This window comes from Armigeres subalbatus, chromosome 1 (genome assembly GCF_024139115.2).
Source record: "Armigeres subalbatus isolate Guangzhou_Male chromosome 1, GZ_Asu_2, whole genome shotgun sequence".
NCBI lineage: Eukaryota > Metazoa > Arthropoda > Insecta > Diptera > Culicidae > Armigeres > Armigeres subalbatus.
In genome coordinates, this window is record NC_085139.1 from 304266811 (window position 1) to 304286278 (window position 19468).

The window sequence follows — 19468 nt, forward strand, 5'->3', positions numbered from 1 at the left end:
TGTCTTGTTTCCAATGGTTCTAGTTGGTGATCGATTTACTAGATACGCTGCAGTCGATATTGCCTCCGCCCAGAATTCCTTCTGCATACGCGCATCGTTTAGAAGACATCGAGCCTTTTCCACAAGGGTTCTATTCATCGTTTCTGCCGTACCATTCTGCTCTGGAGTGTATGGACACGACCAGGCTTGTAAAATGTCATCTGCATGTCATTTGACTAATTTGTTCATAACTTTCTTTAGAAGCCAAATTTATTCCATTATTTTAGATGAACTCATAAAGCTAGGATAGGGCTATATTTTTGTCCAAGGGTACATTGTTCTAAATATAACATCTGAGGATGGAGAGTGAAAACTCTCCAAAATGTCACGTGTCATTTGACATAATTTCATTTGAATGACATTTTGCCTCCCACACCTCAGATTACATATTTACAGCAATGTCTTGTTAGACAAAGTTGTAGGCACATTTAAGCGCTATAAGTTCGTCATACATCATGAATTGATAGCTACCTTTTGGAAAAAGTTCTGGGAAAATTATACAAACGAATGCAAATGACATTTTACAACACTGGACACGACTTCTGATGACGGATGCTATCTTTCTCCAACGTCTTCCGGAATTCGTTGCTAACGTACTCTCGCCCATTGTCAGTCCTGAGAATTTTAAGTTTTCTACCTGTTTGCCGCTCCGCCTTCGCTCGAAACAACTTGAACGCAGCCAGAACTTCGCTTTTGGTCTTTAGAAAGTAGACTGCCACTCTTTTACTTGCATCATCTACGAACGTGGCGAAATATCGACTGCCACCCAAGGAAGGTATCTCTACTGGTCCGCAGAGATCGGAATGCACCAGCTCCAGCAGTTCTGATGCTTTGGATTTGGTTTTTGGAAATGGTCTTCTAGATTGTTTCCCTTCCAGACAGACTGTGCAATTCTTCACCTTCTCACCTTGAAAATCAACGCCATCGGACAAGTTCTTGAGCTGCTTCAAACTTGAACCATTCAGATGGCCCATCCTCCGATGCCATAGCTGTATTCCGTTTGCCATAAACGCACGCTCCGGCTGATTCAATCGATATAGACCGCTTTCAAACTTACCAGAAACGACCAGATCACCAGTCTCGTTCAGCACCTCACATTTGTTCGCAGTAAACATCATGGTATAACCTCTCTTGCAGATCGCACTTACCGACAATAAATTAGCGGCCAAATTGGGAATTTTTAGCACTTCGTGGACATCGATCGTACCATCTGGAACCTGCACTGCAACCGTACCTTTCGCCATAGTCTCCATGCTGCCATTGTTCGCGGTCCCCACGGCGTGCTGCAATGCCGTTTCGTGAACGAAATTCTGGTTCGGTCTGGCCATGTGACTCGTCGCTCCTGAATCAAAATACCAGCCTTCCGCTTGAACATCGCCGATCGCAAAAATACTGCAGAGGCCATTCGACTTCGATTTCGTCTTGATCAGCAACTTATCCGGACACTTGGACGCAAAATGGCCTGGCTTGCCACAGTTGAAGCACGTCTTCTCGGGTTTCTTCTTACCATGTGATTTGAATTTGTTCGAATTTGTGCTTTTCGTGTATAGCGCCCCACCATCGTTGCTGTTCAGTGGTCCCCTCTCGAGCTTCACATCTTGAAGGATCTTAGCTTTCACCGCATCCGACGTCAGATTCGCTCCTGAGGCCTCCAATCCCATGATCATAGGTTCGTAGTGTTCTGGTAGCCCCATCAGCAGCAACGCCACCAACCGAGTCATTTACCTTGAACCCAATCGAAGCAAGCTTGTGGCTGGTACTCATTAAATCGTTGACGTATTCCTCTACGCTTGAACAGCCAACCAGACGAATAGAGGTCAACTTCCTCAGTAGCCCAATCTTCCTCGTCAATCCGGAGTCTTGAAAAGCTGTTGCTAACTTGATCCACGCTTCTGTTGCATCCGCCGCATCCTGGACGAGACTGTAGTTATAACTTTCCAGGCTCATGCAGATTGTTGCCAATGTACGCAACTTTACGTCTTCAGGAACCTCTTCTCCGGCCGCAGAACTCTCAGCCACCTTCACGAATTAGAATCATTCGCATAATGAATGCCAAGGTGGAGTAATTCTCGCGTCCTTTTTACTTCGCTATTGCCAGCATCGCAACGAGGACCCCATCACAACTCGAACACTTCCTTCTTTAGATTGACTGCCGATTCCGCCGCCAGATTGAGAACCGGACCTTCTTATTGGAGATGTCATCTTCAATTTTCAAATTTTTTTCGGTTACCGGCTGGTCCCATAACCTCTAGTAGATCTTGATAAAATGTGTGCTTCAGGTTTGGATGTTAGAACACTAATGATTATTTATTATCTATTGCACAAGCTCAAAAGTTATGAGCTCTCAAGGGAATAATTGTTGCCGAGGTTGCTCTCGACCGGAAGATGCTGACGATATGGTAGCTTGTGACAATTGTAGCCAGTGGTGGCATTACAGCTGCGCAGGAGTAGGAGCCTCTGTTGGTAACCGTTCGTGGCGCTGCAACAGCTGCAATAAGCCTTCTTTGTACGGCTCAGTTGCCTCGTCAAGAACCACTCGGACAACGGGAACAAGTGCGCGACTCCGATTGCAACAGCTAGAAGAATCAAAGGCATTGGAAGATCGGTTACGCCACGAACAGGCTGAAAATGAGAGACAATACCTTGATACAAAACATCAGTTGGAGGCCGAACTCGAAGCCGAGGAGCAAAGCGAGATCAGCAACGCTAGCTCCACGAGCTCCAATATGCGGACACGACGCCGTGAAGACGTTCAAAAATGGGTAGCCCAACAAAATATCGAGCAAATGCCAGATATTTCCAGGCTGAACTTTGAAACCGGTGAGCACACCGTCGCCGGTGCAATAGCAATTTCGTCGAATATAAATCACCCGCCGCCATCGGTCCAATTTGGCATAAGAGATCAAACATGTCAGGGCGAAGAATTTCACAAAACCTCGGAAACGAATCGCTCTGTTGTAAACACTCCAGATCGTTTCATGCAGCATGCTACCGCTGGAGATATGCAAAAACTGCAAACTAAACATGCTAGATACGTGGAGTCAAGACAATGAATGAACCCTGGTTTGCGACCATGCAGTGATTCTTTTCCTGAACAAAACACAGTCCCAAAGAAACAGATGAACACATTTCCGGAAACGAATAAAACCTTCCTGTGTCAACAATATCCACACAATTCAGGGACAAACCAGCACAACGTCACCGACAACCCGCAATACTCCTATTATCCACATTTGGAGAATAAGCCAGCAACGCGGTGGTCTGGAACGCACGGTTTGATAACACCTCAACAGATCGCCGCAAGACAAATTGAGTCTAGGGATCTGACAAAATTCTCCGGTGATCCTCTTGAATGGCCAATGTTTCTGAAGGCATTTGAATCCACAACGGAGATGTGCGGAATCCAACCGGATGAAAACCTTGCAAGGTTACAGAAAAGCCTAGAAGGAAATGCGAGAGAGAAAGTACTGAGTATTCTCACACTCCCAGAAGCTATTCCGGACATCATAGCAACCTTACGCGACGAATGTGGACGACCGGACCAACTTGTACATTGTTTACTAGCAAAGGTTCGCAACGCACCCACTCCTAACGTCAATAAACTTGAAACATTAGTGACGTTTGGACGAGAGGTTCGAAACCTGGTGACGTACATTGAAGCGGCGAAACTAAATGACCATCTTTCGAATCCAATGCTTCTTTCGGAATTGGTCGGAAAGCTCCCACCGAGCTTGCGATTGGACTGGGGTATACATCTGCAATGTAATCATTCAGCAACCCTGAAAGCTTTCAGCGACTTCGTATCGGTTATCAAAAACGCAGCTTGTCAAGTGTCCGTAGCTTCTGACACAGTATCTCCAAACCATATGAAACAAAGTGGCAAAAAGGAAAAGGGAGGATTCGTCAATGCGCATTCTACTGATGATGAGCAAAATCGTGAATTAAGATCCCAGCCTAAGAACGAACCGCGACCATGCATCTACTGTCAGCGAGACGGTCATAAAATCCGAGACTGTAAGACTTTCAAAATGTGTCCGCTTGAAGAACGTTGGAAGGTCGTGGAAGAGAATAATCTTTGTCAACGATGTTTGTCAGGTCATGGTAAATGGCCTTGTCGGACAAAGCAATGCTGTGAGTGATATAACTAGCTTCTTCACTAAAAATGGATCTTCTTTAAGAGAAATAAATACACGTCCGAGTTCGTGGTCAGTCAAACTAATTCTGATTTTATTATCATCAGCGCTCAAGCACAAGAGCCCTGCTCCACTCAATACTCTCTCGATACAACAATATTCTGAGAACCCTACTGGATGGATTCTTCCAATTTACCGAACAGTAATCTTTCGCTTAGTCATTACAACTCCTTCCCGCTTAAGTAAAAGCTTATCTATTTCTGAAAATGCTGAGCATCTATATCAAAACTTGAAGATTACTAAAATAATTAAAATCAGAAAGCAAACTTCTTCATTCATGTTTGCATATTGGAAAATCCACACTGAATTAAACTAAAGAAAATGCAGTTCAAATGTCGACCATTCTATAGTTCGATAGTTTGCTTAAACTAATAATACTCATAATCTACTTTCCTCCTTTTCTGCGTTTTTCTCTTACTACGTCTACAATTCACATTCCCTTCCGGAACAAGCGCGCGGTGTATCCAAGCCCCTCTCCATCTCGAGAAGGCAAGGATTCCATAGAGGATCCTGATCCTCTTCGAACAAAAGGGAATCGGCCGCGAAGCCGTAAAAGTCCGAATCTGTATCATCTTCTTCACTTCTCTTCCTCTTCTTGCTGTGACTTTTGGAACCGCCATAGGTTCCTTCTTCAAAACTGCTGTTGTTGCTATTGCAAAGTTGTGCTGAGATGCTGGGACTCTCTCCACTAAAAACAAAGCGTTGCGATCGTCTTCGGCGAGAGTCCTTAGGGATCTTGATTTGCCGTCTGTGTGCCGAAACGATCCGCCCGCTGAGGTTAATCTGTAAAACATTTGGAGAAATATGCGTTAGGTATGCAGCAGGTAACCATTGTCTAATGTCAGTTTTGTATGGATTTTTATAATACAATAAATCTCCTTTTCTCAAATTTGTTAGCGTGCTGTGAGTGTTTTCTGTGTTGGTAGAACATGCATTGTTGCAATCTTCCGATTTTGTCAAGTTGTACTTAAAACTATACTTCGGGTTAATTAAATCCAACGTCGTCTTTGGTTTGTATGAAAGAAGGCGCTCTGAGGGGAAATTGTTGTCCGATCCTACGCAAATATTCCTATAATTCATCAAGAAATAATAAATCTGTACATCCGTGTCTAGTCTTCTTGTCTCTGGGTCAATCAAACACTTCTTCAGGCCATCCTTAACCAAACGCACCATTCGTTCCGCCTGGCCGTTGCTTTCCGGATGGTATGCAGGACTCTTCATAACGATTACTCCTTGTTTCTTGAAAAAGGTTTGAAAATGTTCTGAGTTGAATGGAGGGCCACCATCTGTAACTAGCACATCTGGCAACCCGAACCTAGAAAATATATTGAGGAAAACCCTGATAACTTTTTTGGTATCTGTGCCAGTGTTCATTTGTTCAATTTCCACCCACTTTGTGTAACTGTCCACTACTACTAGGAAAACCTTCCTCTCAAAAAAGAAAAAATCAGCGTGAATACGACTGAAAGGTTTGCTCGTTGGGGTCCAAGGCGCATACGGTGGACGTTTAGCAACAGAAGAAGTTTCTAGGCAAACCCGACATGATCTCACAAAATCCTCAATATCTCGGTTCAACCCGAACCAGTAGATAGTTCGTCTGGCCAGTTGCTTGATCTTGTGCATTCCAGAATGGTTCCTATGAAGTAGCTTCAAGATACTCCTTTTCATAGAGTTCGGAATCACTACTCTGCCCTGGAAAAGCACACAACCTTCGATTTCTTCCAAATCTTGGTAATGAGAATAAACATCCCGAAACTTTTTCTCTAAACGATCGGGCCATCCTTTCCTTAGGTACTCCATAATCCTCAGAAGAAATTCGTCTTTTCCCGTTTCAGCTGCTATCTTCTTATAATCCAATGGGAATTCTTCAGTGAAGTTTAGGCTTTTGACGTATTCTCGATCCAACTCCTTGGTAACCTCCTGAGAAATTGGAAATCGCGAACAAAAGTCCGCGTTTCCCATTCTTGCTGACGGTCTATAAATTATATCATAGTCGTAGATGGCAAGGTCTATCACGTAGCGTTGTAACCGTGTAACAGAAATAGAATTCCTACCTTCCTTCCCGTAGATGCCAATCAACGGCTTGTGGTCCGTGTAGATTGTAAATTTCTTCCCGTACAGGAACTTATGGAACTTCTTCACTGTGGTAACAACAGCCAAAGCCTCCAGATGAAGAATTGGATACTTTTTCTGTGCTTCGTTGAGTGAAAATGATGTGAATGAGATGGGTCTTTCTTCTCCATTCACTACGTGCGCGATTACTCCACCGAGGCCATAATTACACGCGTCAGTAACCACAATCACCGGTTTGTCAGGGTCAAAGTATTCTAACACATTAGGTTTCAGCAAAAATTGTTTACATTGGTTGAAAACTAGGTCACATTCTCCAGTCCAATCAAAACGTACGTTCTTCTTCAAAAGCCCATAAAGGACTCTAATCCGGGAGGACAAATTTGGGATAAATTTGGAATAATAAGTAATCAAACCCAAAAAAGCCTTAAGTTCCGTAACATTCCTACGATAGTCTCTACTTTCTCTGGGCATGGTAAAAGACCAGCATCTGTCAGCACATGACCCAGATAAGGCAATTTGTCTACAAAAAACTTGCATTTTTTAAAGTTTACCTTTATGTTGAATCTAGCCAGTCTTTCTAGGACCAAATAAAGTTTCTTCCTGCAATCCTCGAAGTCCTTACCGGCAATTAGAACGTCGTCTAGATAACAAAATACGTACTCTAACCCTTTAAGTACCTGATCCATTACTTTCTGGAAAATCGCGGCACTCGACGATGCCCCCTGTGGAAGTCGATTATACGCGTAGAGGCCTTTGATGATGTTGATCACCATGAACTTTTTAGATCGCTTAGAAAGCAAAAGCTGGGAATAAGCTCCAGCAAGATCCAAAGAACAAAATACTTTTGAACCGGAGAGCGCTGCGAATAAGTCTTGTGGCAGTGGTAAAGGATATTTGTTTGGAATTATAAGTTTATTTATCGAGACTTTACGATAAATGCCTCAATATAGCAAGGTGCGCTATTCTTACTCTTTGCAGTAACCATCATGCAATGAATGTCCTCATCGTCAGATTCAGACCCATTTAGTTCTTCTTTAAGACGCTTAAAATGTATGACGAACTAGAGGGTTTCGAAGGTTTGGGAGAGTCGATACATTTCACTGATTGCATAGACTTACGAGGACTCTTCCTTTTTAATCTGTAACAAAATTTCTTTGTGTGTCCAGTTTTATGACAAAAAGAACACTTGAAAACTTTTTTCCTTATTCTCATTCCCAATCCTTCTACCCCCGCTTCCGCTTCTAGAGTAGAAAGATCGATTACGCTCAAAACTCCTGCTTCTATTCCTAAAATTTTGCCTAGATGGGTTACGCTCAAAACTCCTACTTCTATCTCTGAAACCTTGCCTAGTTGGATTATACTGCTCTCTTCTGCCCAACCTAGCAACGACACTGGTTCTTTGTTCCTCGTCACGGTTCACAAAACGTGTACTATTTGATGATAGCTCTTGATTGACGATCAACTTCTCAGCTTTAGCCGCGGTCAAATCATCCTCATCGAACAAACGTTTTTGTAAATTCCGGTCATATGTTCCAATAACCAACGCGTCCCGAATGGCTCGTTCCTTAAAATCTCCAAAACCGCATAATTCTGCCATCTGTTTTATGGCAAGTACAAAATCTTCGCACTTCTCGTATTGCCCCTGTCTGCGGGTCCAAAACTTATATGTATGGATTACATCGGAATCTTTTTTATCATATCGTTTTTTTAATTCGTCTGTTATTTGTTTGTATGTTAAATCTTTAATGTTTTGTCCCGGAAAAAGCAGTTTTAGTTGGCTATAAACTTCAATGCCACAAACGGCCAAAAACGAAATTTTGTATCTATCGGCAGTGTAATTATTGTGCTCGAACAAAAATTCTAATTGTTCCAAATATTGGGAGAAGGGGATGGATCCCGGCACGCACGGTTCTGTCGTCGTTGTCAAAGACATCCTATTCATCAATATCAAAATAAAAAAACGGAAGCACAAATGCAAAATTCTATAAATTTCTCTAAATTGCACAAAACGACTAACTGTACAATGAAAACAGCTGCTACGATTAAAAATTCAAAGAAAAGGAAACAAAACAACATACCTGTAATCTATACCCTGCAGTGATGGCGCACAATCCAAAAGCACTCCAAAATCAACCAAAAGCAGGCCACAATGCACAGCAAACAACAAAAGCACCTCGAATGCACCCGCAGCAGAAAAGCAACAACAGCAATCCACAACAAAATTCCTTCAGCAACAGCAAGCCCAGCTGATAATCCGCAGTTTGTATAGTCACCAATATGACCGAGGTCAATGCTTGAGTCAATGACCTTCCACCTTGCGAACAGCGATCCACCAGTACTCAACAACAACAGCAACCACCAACTACGAATGCACTTTCGCCGACGACCGCAAAATGCACTATACGGCGAGATTCACTTGCTACACCATAAACTGTCAAAGGTCGGTACTCACCGCACTCAGAAAGAGAACGGAAAAATGGTGCTGGCTGGACCTTGCATAAACCACAGTTTATCAAGACAAATGAGCTGGTATATAATATCCAATTTCTTTGTGCTGTGGATGAAAGAAGAAAATGGTGGATATTATAAATTAGCAAAAATAGTAACAATATAGGATTGTTTTAAGATAAAAGAAACAAAAGCATTTCTTTAATAGGATCAAAAGTACTGTAAAGTACAAAGTACACTATTCCTCTACACAATAAAAAAATCTATTGGCACAAAAAATAGCTAGTTTTGCAAAAAGCGTTTTTTATACACGCAACACCAATCGATAAAATGTAGAGAATTGATCAATCACAGACCACCTTCGAAAAAAAAAATGAATTCGAGTTTTTTACGCGAATAGCATTAACGTCTCACTTTCACTAAAAACCAACCTGCGCCGAAAAATCACGCCAAAAGCATTCACCAGCGGTCGTGAAAAAAGGGCGGAAAATGGTTCAATTTTATTTTTATTTTTCACCTCGTCGCCACTGATATAACTAGCTTCTTCACTAAAAATGGATCTTCTTTAAGAGAAATAAATACACGTCCGAGTTCGTGGTCAGTCAAACTAATTCTGATTTTATTATCATCAGCGCTCAAGCACAAGAGCCCTGCTCCACTCAATACTCTCTCGATACAACAATATTCTGAGAACCCTACTGGATGGATTCTTCCAATTTACCGAACAGTAATCTTTCGCTTAGTCATTACAGTGAGGTCGACAATTGCGAAGAAATGCATCATAAGTTACTTCATCCCGGAAAGCCCGAAAACACTAGAACAGCTGCGGTAGAGGATGTGTCAGGAATAATCACTACACATAGCTACAAACAATCATCAACTATATTCAAGATACTTCCAGTAACTCTAGAAGCTAAGGGAAAGTCAATGACCGTTTTTGCTTTTCTAGACGATGGCTCCGAGCTTACGCTTTTGGAATCTTGCATTGCTGATGAACTCGGATTAGACGGTGAAGATGGTACTCTGTGTCTCCAATGGACCAGTGAAGTAACAAGGAATGAGGAAAGTTCTCGGCGGGTTGAATTTCATATCTCGAGCAATAATAGCCGAGTAAAATACGCATTGTCCGACGTGCGTACTGTTAAAAGTCTGGGTTTACCTAAGCAAAGTTTGAATTACAAGGAGCTATCGAGACGGTACCCATACTTGAATGGGCTACCGATAGAAAGTTACGCTCAAGCAAATCCTAAGCTATTGAGATTTTTGGAGAACGTCAAACTGACGATTGCCCTCACCAGGCGCGAGGGTCGAAAAGGAGGACCAATTGCAACAAAAACGAGACTTGGATGGACTGTATGTGGAGGAAAAATCGACAAAAATGGGCCAAATCGTATCCACGTGCACGCTTGCAATCCGCCTATGTCACGAACTTTACACGATTTAGTTAAAGATTACTTTGACATTGAAACAATTGGAACTAATACAGTTGTCCTTCCGGAATCACCGGATGATCAACGCGCTCGGAAAATCCTTGAAGAAACGACTAAACGTACTAAGGATGGTAAATTTGAAACAGGGTTACTATGGAAGTCAGATGAAGTCATCTTACCCAATAGCCATCCGATGGCTTTACAGCGATTCAAATGTCTTCAAAGGCAGTTATCGAAAGATACCGAACTTAAAACAAAATTTGACGAACAAGTGGCCGAGTTTGTCGCCAATGGCTATGCGCATAAAGTGACCAAGGATGAAATCCAGCAATTTGACCGGCATCGCATATGGTACCTCCCCCTCGCTATAGTTCGCAATCACCACAAACCAGGCAAAATACGAATCGTATGGGATGCGGCGGCCCGAGTTGGTGATACTTCGCTGAACTCTGAATTGTTAAAGGGACCCGATATGTTGGTTTCACTGCTCGGGGTTGTTTTCCGGTTCCGTCAAAAGATGTACGCAATCGCAGGAGATATTCGGCAGATGTTTTTACAGTTGCAAATGAGACCGATCGATCGTCAATCACAGTTATTTTTGTACAGTCGAGAATCAATGACAGAGCCGGATATTTACATGTTAGACGTTGTTACCTTCGGAGCAACATGCTCGCCTTGCTCTGCACAACACGTAAAAAATCGGAATGCCCTGGAACATTCATCCGAGTACCCTGAAGCAGCACAAGCTATTATACAAAACACATATGTTGACGACTACTTGGATAGTAGGGATACGATCGATGAACTAGTGAAATTAGCCACCCAAGTACGTAATATCCATAGCGATGCAGGATTTGAAATACGTAATTGGCAATCAAATGCACCTGAAGTCCTCCAGTACATGGGAGATAGAAGTGAGGAACTGGTGAAGACTTTCACAGCCGATAAAACAGCTGTGACAGAGCGCGTCTTAGGCATCGCTTGGAACCCATCCGAAGATGTTCTCACTTTCAATGTGCAGTTCAAAGACGATCTAAAACCATTGATATCCGGCGAAGTTATTCCAACGAAACGACAAGTACTTAGAGTGGTGATGAGTTTCTTCGACCCTCTGGGATTGATTTCATTCTATACAATTCATGGAAAGATTATGATTCAGGATATCTGGCGATCTGCAGTCAAGTGGGACGATCCAATAAACGATGCGAACTTTTGAATTGGCAGCGATGGATTATGCGAAGTAGGAGTCTGAATGAATTGCGTATACCCAGATGCTATTTCCCGAACCGGTCGATTGAAAGTTACAACGATTTGCAGTTACACCTCTTTGTAGATGCGAGTGAGCAAGCCTATTGCAGTGTAGCCTTTTTCCGCATTGTCGAGCATGGAGTCCCACGGTGTACGCTAATTGCTGCCAAATCTAGAGTTACTCCATTGAAGCCTCAATCGATTCCGCGATGTGAGCTGAATGCTGGAGTACTTGGTGTGCGTCTAATGAAAAGCATAATGGAGCACCATACTTTGCCGATCTCAAAACGATTTTTCTGGACCGATTCGACAACAGTGTTGGCTTGGTTGCATGCTGACCCACGATGTTATCGTCAATACGTTGCACTAAGAGTAGTGGAAATACTCAACGATAGTAACATAAACGAGTGGCGTAAGGTGAAATCTCAAGTGAATGTCGCTGACCTGGCGACGAAATGGGGTAATGGACCTTGTTTTGATGTTGAAAGTTCTTGGTTTAAAGGACCAGAGTTCCTTTATCAGCCCGACACCGAATGGGATATAGTAAATCCTATATCGTTGGACGCTAGAGAGGAGTTACGACCAGGTCGCGTGAATCTTCATCTGAATGATAGCCCAATCGTAAACATTGAGGATTTCTCACTGTGGCATGACCTGCTTCGAAGAGTAGCCTTTTTGTACCACTTCATACACCGGTGTCAGTCAAAACCTAACAATCCTACTAACCTCAAAGCCACAAAACTAGTTCTGTCTCAAAGGGATTATGAACAGGTTGAGACAAGTATTTTGCGTATGGTTCAGTCGAAGCATTTTCCCGAAGAAATCGATTTGCTGAAACAAAACATCAAAGGAACAACACCAACACGTAAGCAAATAAAGAAATCCAGTCCATTAGCTAAGCTGTGGACCGCGATGGACTCCTCAGGATGCAAAGCAGAATCGATCCCGGTGCTATGTATTATGCGTACGATTTTCGGAACCCGGTAATACTTCCAAAGGAGAGCCACGTGACAACACTATTGATTAGCTGTTTTCATCAACGCTTTGGACATGCTAATACAGATACTGTATTGAATGAAATGCGGCGAAGGCACCAAATTCCCAAGATGCGGTCAGTCGTCGGAAAAGTAGTACGTCGCTGTATATCCAGCCAAACCAAGCGAACCGAAGATGGCACCTCTTCCTCAACATAGAGTGAATCCGTACGTACGTCCAATTACATTTAACGGATTGGATTATTTAGGCCTACTAACTATCAAAAGAGGAAGATGTGAAGTTAAACGTTGGGTTGCTCTTTTTATGTGCTTCTCTGTGCCCGCGATTCATTGGGAAGTTGTTCATTCCTTGACTACAGAATCTTGTAAGATGACCATTAGATTAGAGAGATTCGTAGCCTGAAGAGGGGCTCCCCAACGAATTTACAGTGACAATGGCATTAATTTTAAGGCCGCAGCACGAGAGCTCGCCGAAGAAATAAGAGCAATCAATCGAGAGGTGGCTGGCACGTTTACTGATGCGGATACAGAATGGATTTCCAACCCGCTCTCGGCCCCACACATGGGAGGAGTGTGGGAGCGGAAAGTGAGGTCGGTTGAAGAAGCTTTCAAAGTATTTTCGCATAAGGATTGCCTGTACGATGAAAAGCTGGTGATACTTCTCACGGAAATCGAGTTGTTTGTAAATTCCCATCCGTTAACGTTTGTACCGTTGGAGTCTCCAGATCAGCAAGTCATCACGCTCAATAGTTTTCTCCTCATATGAGCTCAGATGGGTCAAACAGTTCATCGATAATTCCAGTCAACGATCAATTATCACTCAGTACCAACTGGAAATTGATGCAACACCTCCTCAACCAATTCTGGAAACGCTGGATTCAAGCATACCTACCCACAATCGCGAGAAGAACGAAATGGTTTTCGGAAGTACGTCCTTTACAGGTTGATGAACTGGTAGTTATTGTAGACGAGCAGGTGAGGAACGGATGGCTTAGAGGAAAAGTAATAAAGGTCTACCCAAGTAAAGACGGGCAGGTACGAAAAGTGGATGTCCAAACGAACTCCGGAGTGATGCAACGTCCTGCCACAAAGGTCGCTCTTCTGGATATACTGGATAGTAATGGTAAAGCCGATTAATGGAGTGGCATTACGGGCGGGGATGTTGCGAGAAGTGAGCCTAGGCCTTTGTGTAACTTCCACATCGCTGCATCTGTCAAACTACAACAGAAAGCGTGGAGTCATATTTTTCACGTTGATTGACTAAGAAATTCTCTATAATTAAAACAAGTTAACCGATTAGTTAAACTATTAGCCTAAGATTGAAATATCGCGAGTTGGACTATTAATTGTTATCTTTATGTTTATCAAGTGAGGTGAGGTTAGATGGAAAAATTATCTGTTCCAATTTCATGCTAAAATTTGTTTATAATCACAGGAAAAAACCTTTTCAAACTCGTTGATTCAACTAACTAAGGCACATCGATCCTGTAAAACCTGAAATAATTTGTAAGAACTTTCAACTTTTTCCGAATGTATGTTACAAATTTATTGAATTTGAATATTTTAGCACATCTACTGTACAGCACATAACCTCGGTGCACCTAACCTCGAACTTTACCTCCTCCCTATGATTGCCAGCTAATTGCGAATTGAAGAGAAAACTAACTGTAAGTTATACAATAATTCATACCTTATTTTAATTCTAAAAAAATCATATGTTACAGTTTGAGTCACGCAATAAAAGTTACGGACTACAGAAAGTTTTCCACAATGTTTTTAATTTTAATTTTCCTCTGTACATTATTAAACTGATTCAAAACTTTTTATCAGATCGCTCACTACAGGTAAACTATCAGAATTCTAAATCTGATTACCTGTAAGAGCTGGTGTTCCCCAAGGCAGCATACTGGGGCCCATATGGTATAACATTTTTACTTCTGACTCACCTAATTTACCACCAGGGTGTCAAAAATCTTTTTTTGCAGATGACACGGGCCTTTCCGCCAAAGGGCGAAGCCTTCGTGTCATTTGTAGTAGATTGCAAAAATGTTTGGATATTTTCTCCACTTATTTGCGAAAACGGAAAATTTTCTTGAATGCTTCCAAAACTCAGCTTATAATATTCCAACATAAGCCGACAGCTTCTTATTTGAAACCTTCTAGCAGACATATTGTCACTATAAATGGGGTTCCAATTATTTGGTCTAGCGAAGCTAAATATTTAGGACTTCTCCTAGGGGGTCGTTCAACAATGATGTCACAGGTTTTTGGGGGAGAGGGGGTCTAAGATTTTGTGACACTGCATATATTAGGTATATACACAAAAAGCGTGACAGAAGGAGGGGGTCTAGTAATCTCAAAAAGTAGTGGACGTCATATTTGAATCGTCCCTAGACCAAAAATTAACTTTTAAAAATCACATTGAAGGCATTCAAGCCAAATGTAACAAATAGTGACTAGTCTATATCCACTTATTAACAGAAAATCAAAACTTTGTCTTAAGAAATGTTTAGACCAGCCATGTTGTATGCTGTGCCAATATGGACTAGTTGCTGCAATACCAGAAAGAAGGCACTCCAGAGGATTCAAAATAAGAAAATGAAAATGATTCTGAAGTTTCCTCCGTGGTATAAATAGGGGAACGGTTCGGCACTTCATCCCATAGCTCCTATTTCGATCGCATCAAAAACAAAGCAATGAAAAGGAATTTGGTTTGTTTCTTAATTTTGTGATTTTTTTCACCAGTGAGCACGCGGGTTAGCAAAAAGAAGCGACAATATTGCTGTTGTATTTCTTTGTTTTGCGATGAGATGAACATATATTCAGTGAGATGAAAATCGGAACAGTTCCCCTAGTACCAATGAACTTCATAGAATTTCTAATATTGAGACATTCCATCAAATGTTCAATAAAATAATGTCCCATTCTAGACAAAAATCGTAGTTGTTGCGCTTTTCAGGTAAGCAGATCTATCCAAAGAGCGCACTGTAGATAAAGTAGGCAATTATTTCAATAACCGTGATTTTATGCTTGAAAGAACGAACTGTATTTAATATTGTCCGCCTCAATTGAAGCTAGTAAATATGCTATATTCAGCATATCGAAATCCTAAAATATTAAAAATTCAATTCCATGTCAACGAATAATTCAAAGAAATTCAACAGTCCAAGGTAAAGTTCAATTCCACCGACTCATCTTCCTCGGTAATTCTCCATACGCGTTGGGTTTCAGTTCCCAGTCCGGTTCCGCCTTCAAGGTCGTACTCGTATCCGAGCTACCGGCCCCTGTCTCAGCCTTCACCCGATTTTGGGCTAGCTTGGAATACACCCGGTATGACTGGATAGCCTCCAGTTTTGACGCCAGCAAGGATGCATCGTACCGCAGGTGGTCCACGATCAGATTAAAATACACCCCGTCAAACTTGCACAGGAACGTACTGTCCAGCTGCTGCCGCATGCCGGCCGTCTCGGCACAGAAATACATCACCGCGTAAAAGTTGGTGTAAATGAAACAGGTCCGGGCGTTTGTTCTGCGCGGTGGCTGCAGTGGAATTTGGCGCGGGATGAGATTCTTGATGCAGTCATCAATGGTTATCAGGATGATGTCGGCGGTGGTAATGTCCAGTAGGTTTTTCTGAAAACATACGAAAATGTAATGAAGGAGATCCGTCTATAGTTTTGCATCGCATAATGCTCACCTCAACCAAAAAATACAAAGTGAACACGTCCATCAGATACTTGGGATTGATGTGGCATACTTCTTCGAAAGTAAGCGTATCTGACACGAGCCAGGTGAGAAGCCGATACTTGATCTCTTCAAGATGCTTAGACACCTGCGGGTCGAGCGAATACAGCTCCTCCGGTAGGGGAACTTTCACCGCCAGCGGCGGAGTGATCGGAGTCGTTGCAACAATTTTGTAGGTGTCGTAATGATTTGGTTTCATGAACACCGGAGAGGTCAGGGTTTGTCCAAAAACTACCGGGCGGTGGCGGAACAGTGCACCCACCTGGCGACGATGGAGCTGTAGTGCAATCTGCGAATACTCCGCTTCACGAAGATCCAGGCAGGGCAGACGAATTGTCCCCGGAATTCCTCGGATTATGCACAAGGCGTAATTGGGATAGTGGCGCATCTCCGACGGTATAAGCGGCTTTCGAACGATGTAATCCTGAAATATTGATTTTCTAAATAACCTTCTATGACAAATCTTCAAAATATGTCCCTTACTGTGTCATACAATTTGAGGGCATCTTCGAAACTCTTTTTATAGTTTTCATCCCGCCGGCGGAATATCTTCTCGTACAGTTCGATTGTAATCTTTGTGTAACCGTATCTCAAATTCAGCTCCCGAACCTTTTGCGCCACGTTGTAGAATGTGCAAATTCCGGACGGCCTATGTCTGAAGTGGTCATTCCCGGCCACAACAGCAAAGAACGGCATGTGGCTCCACTCGAGCTTAAGGCATCTTCGCAGCTCTTCCTTGTTCCACTCGTACGTTCGCATGATCTCCAAATTCAGATCCGAACTAGACCAAATCCTAAAATTTCCTTCGTATATCAGAAAGTCGGAATCCCCCGTTATTATCGCCAGCGCGTCATGTTTCCGCGCAAACGCTGCCAATTCCCTGTCGCACTCCGCATCGTACGACGTAATCAGTACTCCTTTCTTCCGAGCTGCAGCCACCAGCGCCGAAATGAATGCATGTTTCACCACATTACCCTGGATATTGCCGCGGTTCTTACCCCGAAACTCCGTCGGAATAGTCTCCAGCTTCTTCAAGCACTCCGCATAGACCTTCTCCTGTCGCTGAATCCAGTGTTTGTACTTACCCTCCTGCAGTTTACCATCGATGAAAAACACCAACCGAGCACCGGCGTCGATCATTTTGTCGCAAAACTGAGTGGCGTACGTCCAGGCGAACTGATTCCGACAGCCGTAGATCTGCTCATCCATTGGACCACTCAACGAACAGATCAACGTCAGCAGATCGATCACTATCAGTGGCTCCTTCCTGCCGATGGGAAATGTTCTCGATCAATTATCGCTTATCGTATCTCTCGGTTAAATTGTAAAACGTACTTGCCGCATTTGTGAATTTCGTCCAGAATGTTCACTCCACGACAGCCTCCAATCCGCGTGAGAAATGTAACCAGACCGACGACGCCCATTTTGATCAAATATGTATGCTCTATATCTATTCAAATCCCATTAATAAGATACAAACATACGAAAATTTATAAAAACTTACCTTCAGAATAAAAATCCAGTGAAATTCAAAAATATTTATGGGGAGCAACGCAATTTTTCACATTTTTCACGAGTGCTGTCCGCAAACTGCAAGTCATATAGGAATGGGCGATACCGATACGGAAATCGATCATTCCGATTAATCGATATTTTGTATCGACTTTTTGATGTTCGGCCCATTTGGCCCATTTGACCGTATATCGATTTTTTGTACACGCGTACACTGAGAAAATTCTTCACGTAAAAAAATGTAATGTCCCGGACTGTCCCCGACTGGGAGCTGCGGACTCAATCGAATCAAATTTTCAAGATATTTTGCTTGAAACTCGCAAATTTCCTCCCAGTGTTCACTGTACACGTTACGATTTTCTCACATCGAATTATCATTATGTTTATCTTTATAAAATTAAATTACAAAGATTTCATCAATTTACGGCATCGTATATATTAACGTGTCGAATGTTAAATTAATTCATACCCTCCAGTTATGTTGAATCCGTCGATATATTTAAAATGACGCCAGTAAATTGAAATTAGTTGAAAATGAGCTATATTTAGTATGAGTTGATTTATACGTGTACTCTCTCGTCTACGCTCAAAATGCACAAAACCTCTCTCGATGCGATGGATACTATTTGACAGCTTATTGCTTTTCTCACCGAAAAATAGACTACCGTGCAAATTTGTCGAAATACCAAAACAAATGCTCACACGTCGAATTGTATAGAAATTAGCGACAGCACAATCCCAAAACATCATTATTGCACCTTTTTTCACACCCCAAAAGCTCTTTCTTGCAGTTGAGACGTCATCCATATATGGAGAAACTGGTGGGAACATATTTTGGTGGGACAATATTTTCTGCATGGGAGTCGAACACGGCGCAAAATTTGCAATACTTTGGAGATTTTTTGACACTCGTTTCGACTCTATCCGCAGCTCCCAGATTCGTCAAACTCGTCAAACTAACGAGCCTGGATTAAAAACAAAGAGACGCAATACTCCTACCACAGACAAACAGACGTCTCACTCAACATACCCAAGTAACACCAAGCATTACAATATTGCACATATATCAATCACAAATCGGCATGCTAAATGCTAATTGCATTAGATCTGTTTTAACGATGTGTTGTTGCATTTATTTATCAACTGTCAGACAACGATACTCTAAATCAGCAGTACGAATGCAGCGATACATTACTGGTGCTTTATTTCAACATGCCAAAGTAATGAACCATTAATTCGGTCTTATAATTGCCCTTTTCCACTTTAAGTCAACTTTTAGGGCTGTGTTTTTTACATGCATATGTAGCTTCATGGTTACTTGGGTATGTTCCATCGTACACCTTTTTAACGGTTTATTTAACTTTTTGTAGGTGGTCAATCGGCCACCGATGGCGCTTTCATCGATTTTGCTTGTGTTTGACATTTGCACACTACCGCCATCTGGTTGCCGCTTGGCCACTCACCGGGATTTTAGCATTGGGCGACAATGTTTTCGTGACGATAATTTTGATTGCATTTTGTTCTAAGTGAGACGTCTGTTTGTCTGTGCTCCTACCTTTAACAACCTTGTGCTCGATTGGAACAACCGATTTGACAGCAAATGCGCTGTTCCAATTTTGACACTTCATCTCTTTGTTATGAGTGCAGCCTCTTTACGTCAAACTACTTCAAAGTTATTTATTTCAAGGGGCACGACACAAGACAATTCTCAAAAAAATATCCATACTTCTGATCGGATTTTTTGAAATATTTTTTCCGAACATTACTTTCAGAGTCTTAGATAAAA

At 42.3% G+C, this 19468-nt stretch overlaps 2 protein-coding genes across 3 annotated transcripts; both read right to left on the bottom strand.

Moving 5' to 3' along the window:
• Positions 1 to 4238: 4238 nt before the first annotated feature.
• LOC134217155 (uncharacterized) lies at positions 4239 to 5532 on the bottom strand. The gene is made up of 2 exons (XM_062695939.1): positions 5403 to 5532; positions 4239 to 5015 (listed from the first exon to the last, which is right to left on the bottom strand). The coding sequence occupies exons 1-2, from the start codon at positions 5451 to 5453 to the stop codon at positions 4656 to 4658; spliced, it is 411 nt and encodes a 136-aa protein (XP_062551923.1). The 5' UTR covers positions 5454 to 5532; the 3' UTR covers positions 4239 to 4655.
• Positions 5533 to 15474: 9942 nt separating this feature from the next.
• Positions 15475 to 17804, bottom strand: LOC134217175 (uncharacterized). Of its 2 annotated transcripts, none has more exons than XM_062695958.1 (5): positions 17675 to 17804; positions 17506 to 17620; positions 16654 to 17437; positions 16124 to 16594; positions 15475 to 16059 (listed from the first exon to the last, which is right to left on the bottom strand). In XM_062695958.1, exons 2-5 carry the CDS (start codon positions 17592 to 17594, stop codon positions 15604 to 15606), a joined length of 1800 nt encoding a protein of 599 aa, XP_062551942.1. In that variant the 5' UTR covers positions 17595 to 17620; positions 17675 to 17804; the 3' UTR covers positions 15475 to 15603. The 2 variants fall into 2 exon arrangements, with proteins under 2 accessions (XP_062551942.1, XP_062551949.1); XM_062695965.1 differs by having other exon boundaries at positions 17506 to 17614; positions 17675 to 17754.
• Between the last annotated feature and the right edge of the window lie 1664 nt (positions 17805 to 19468).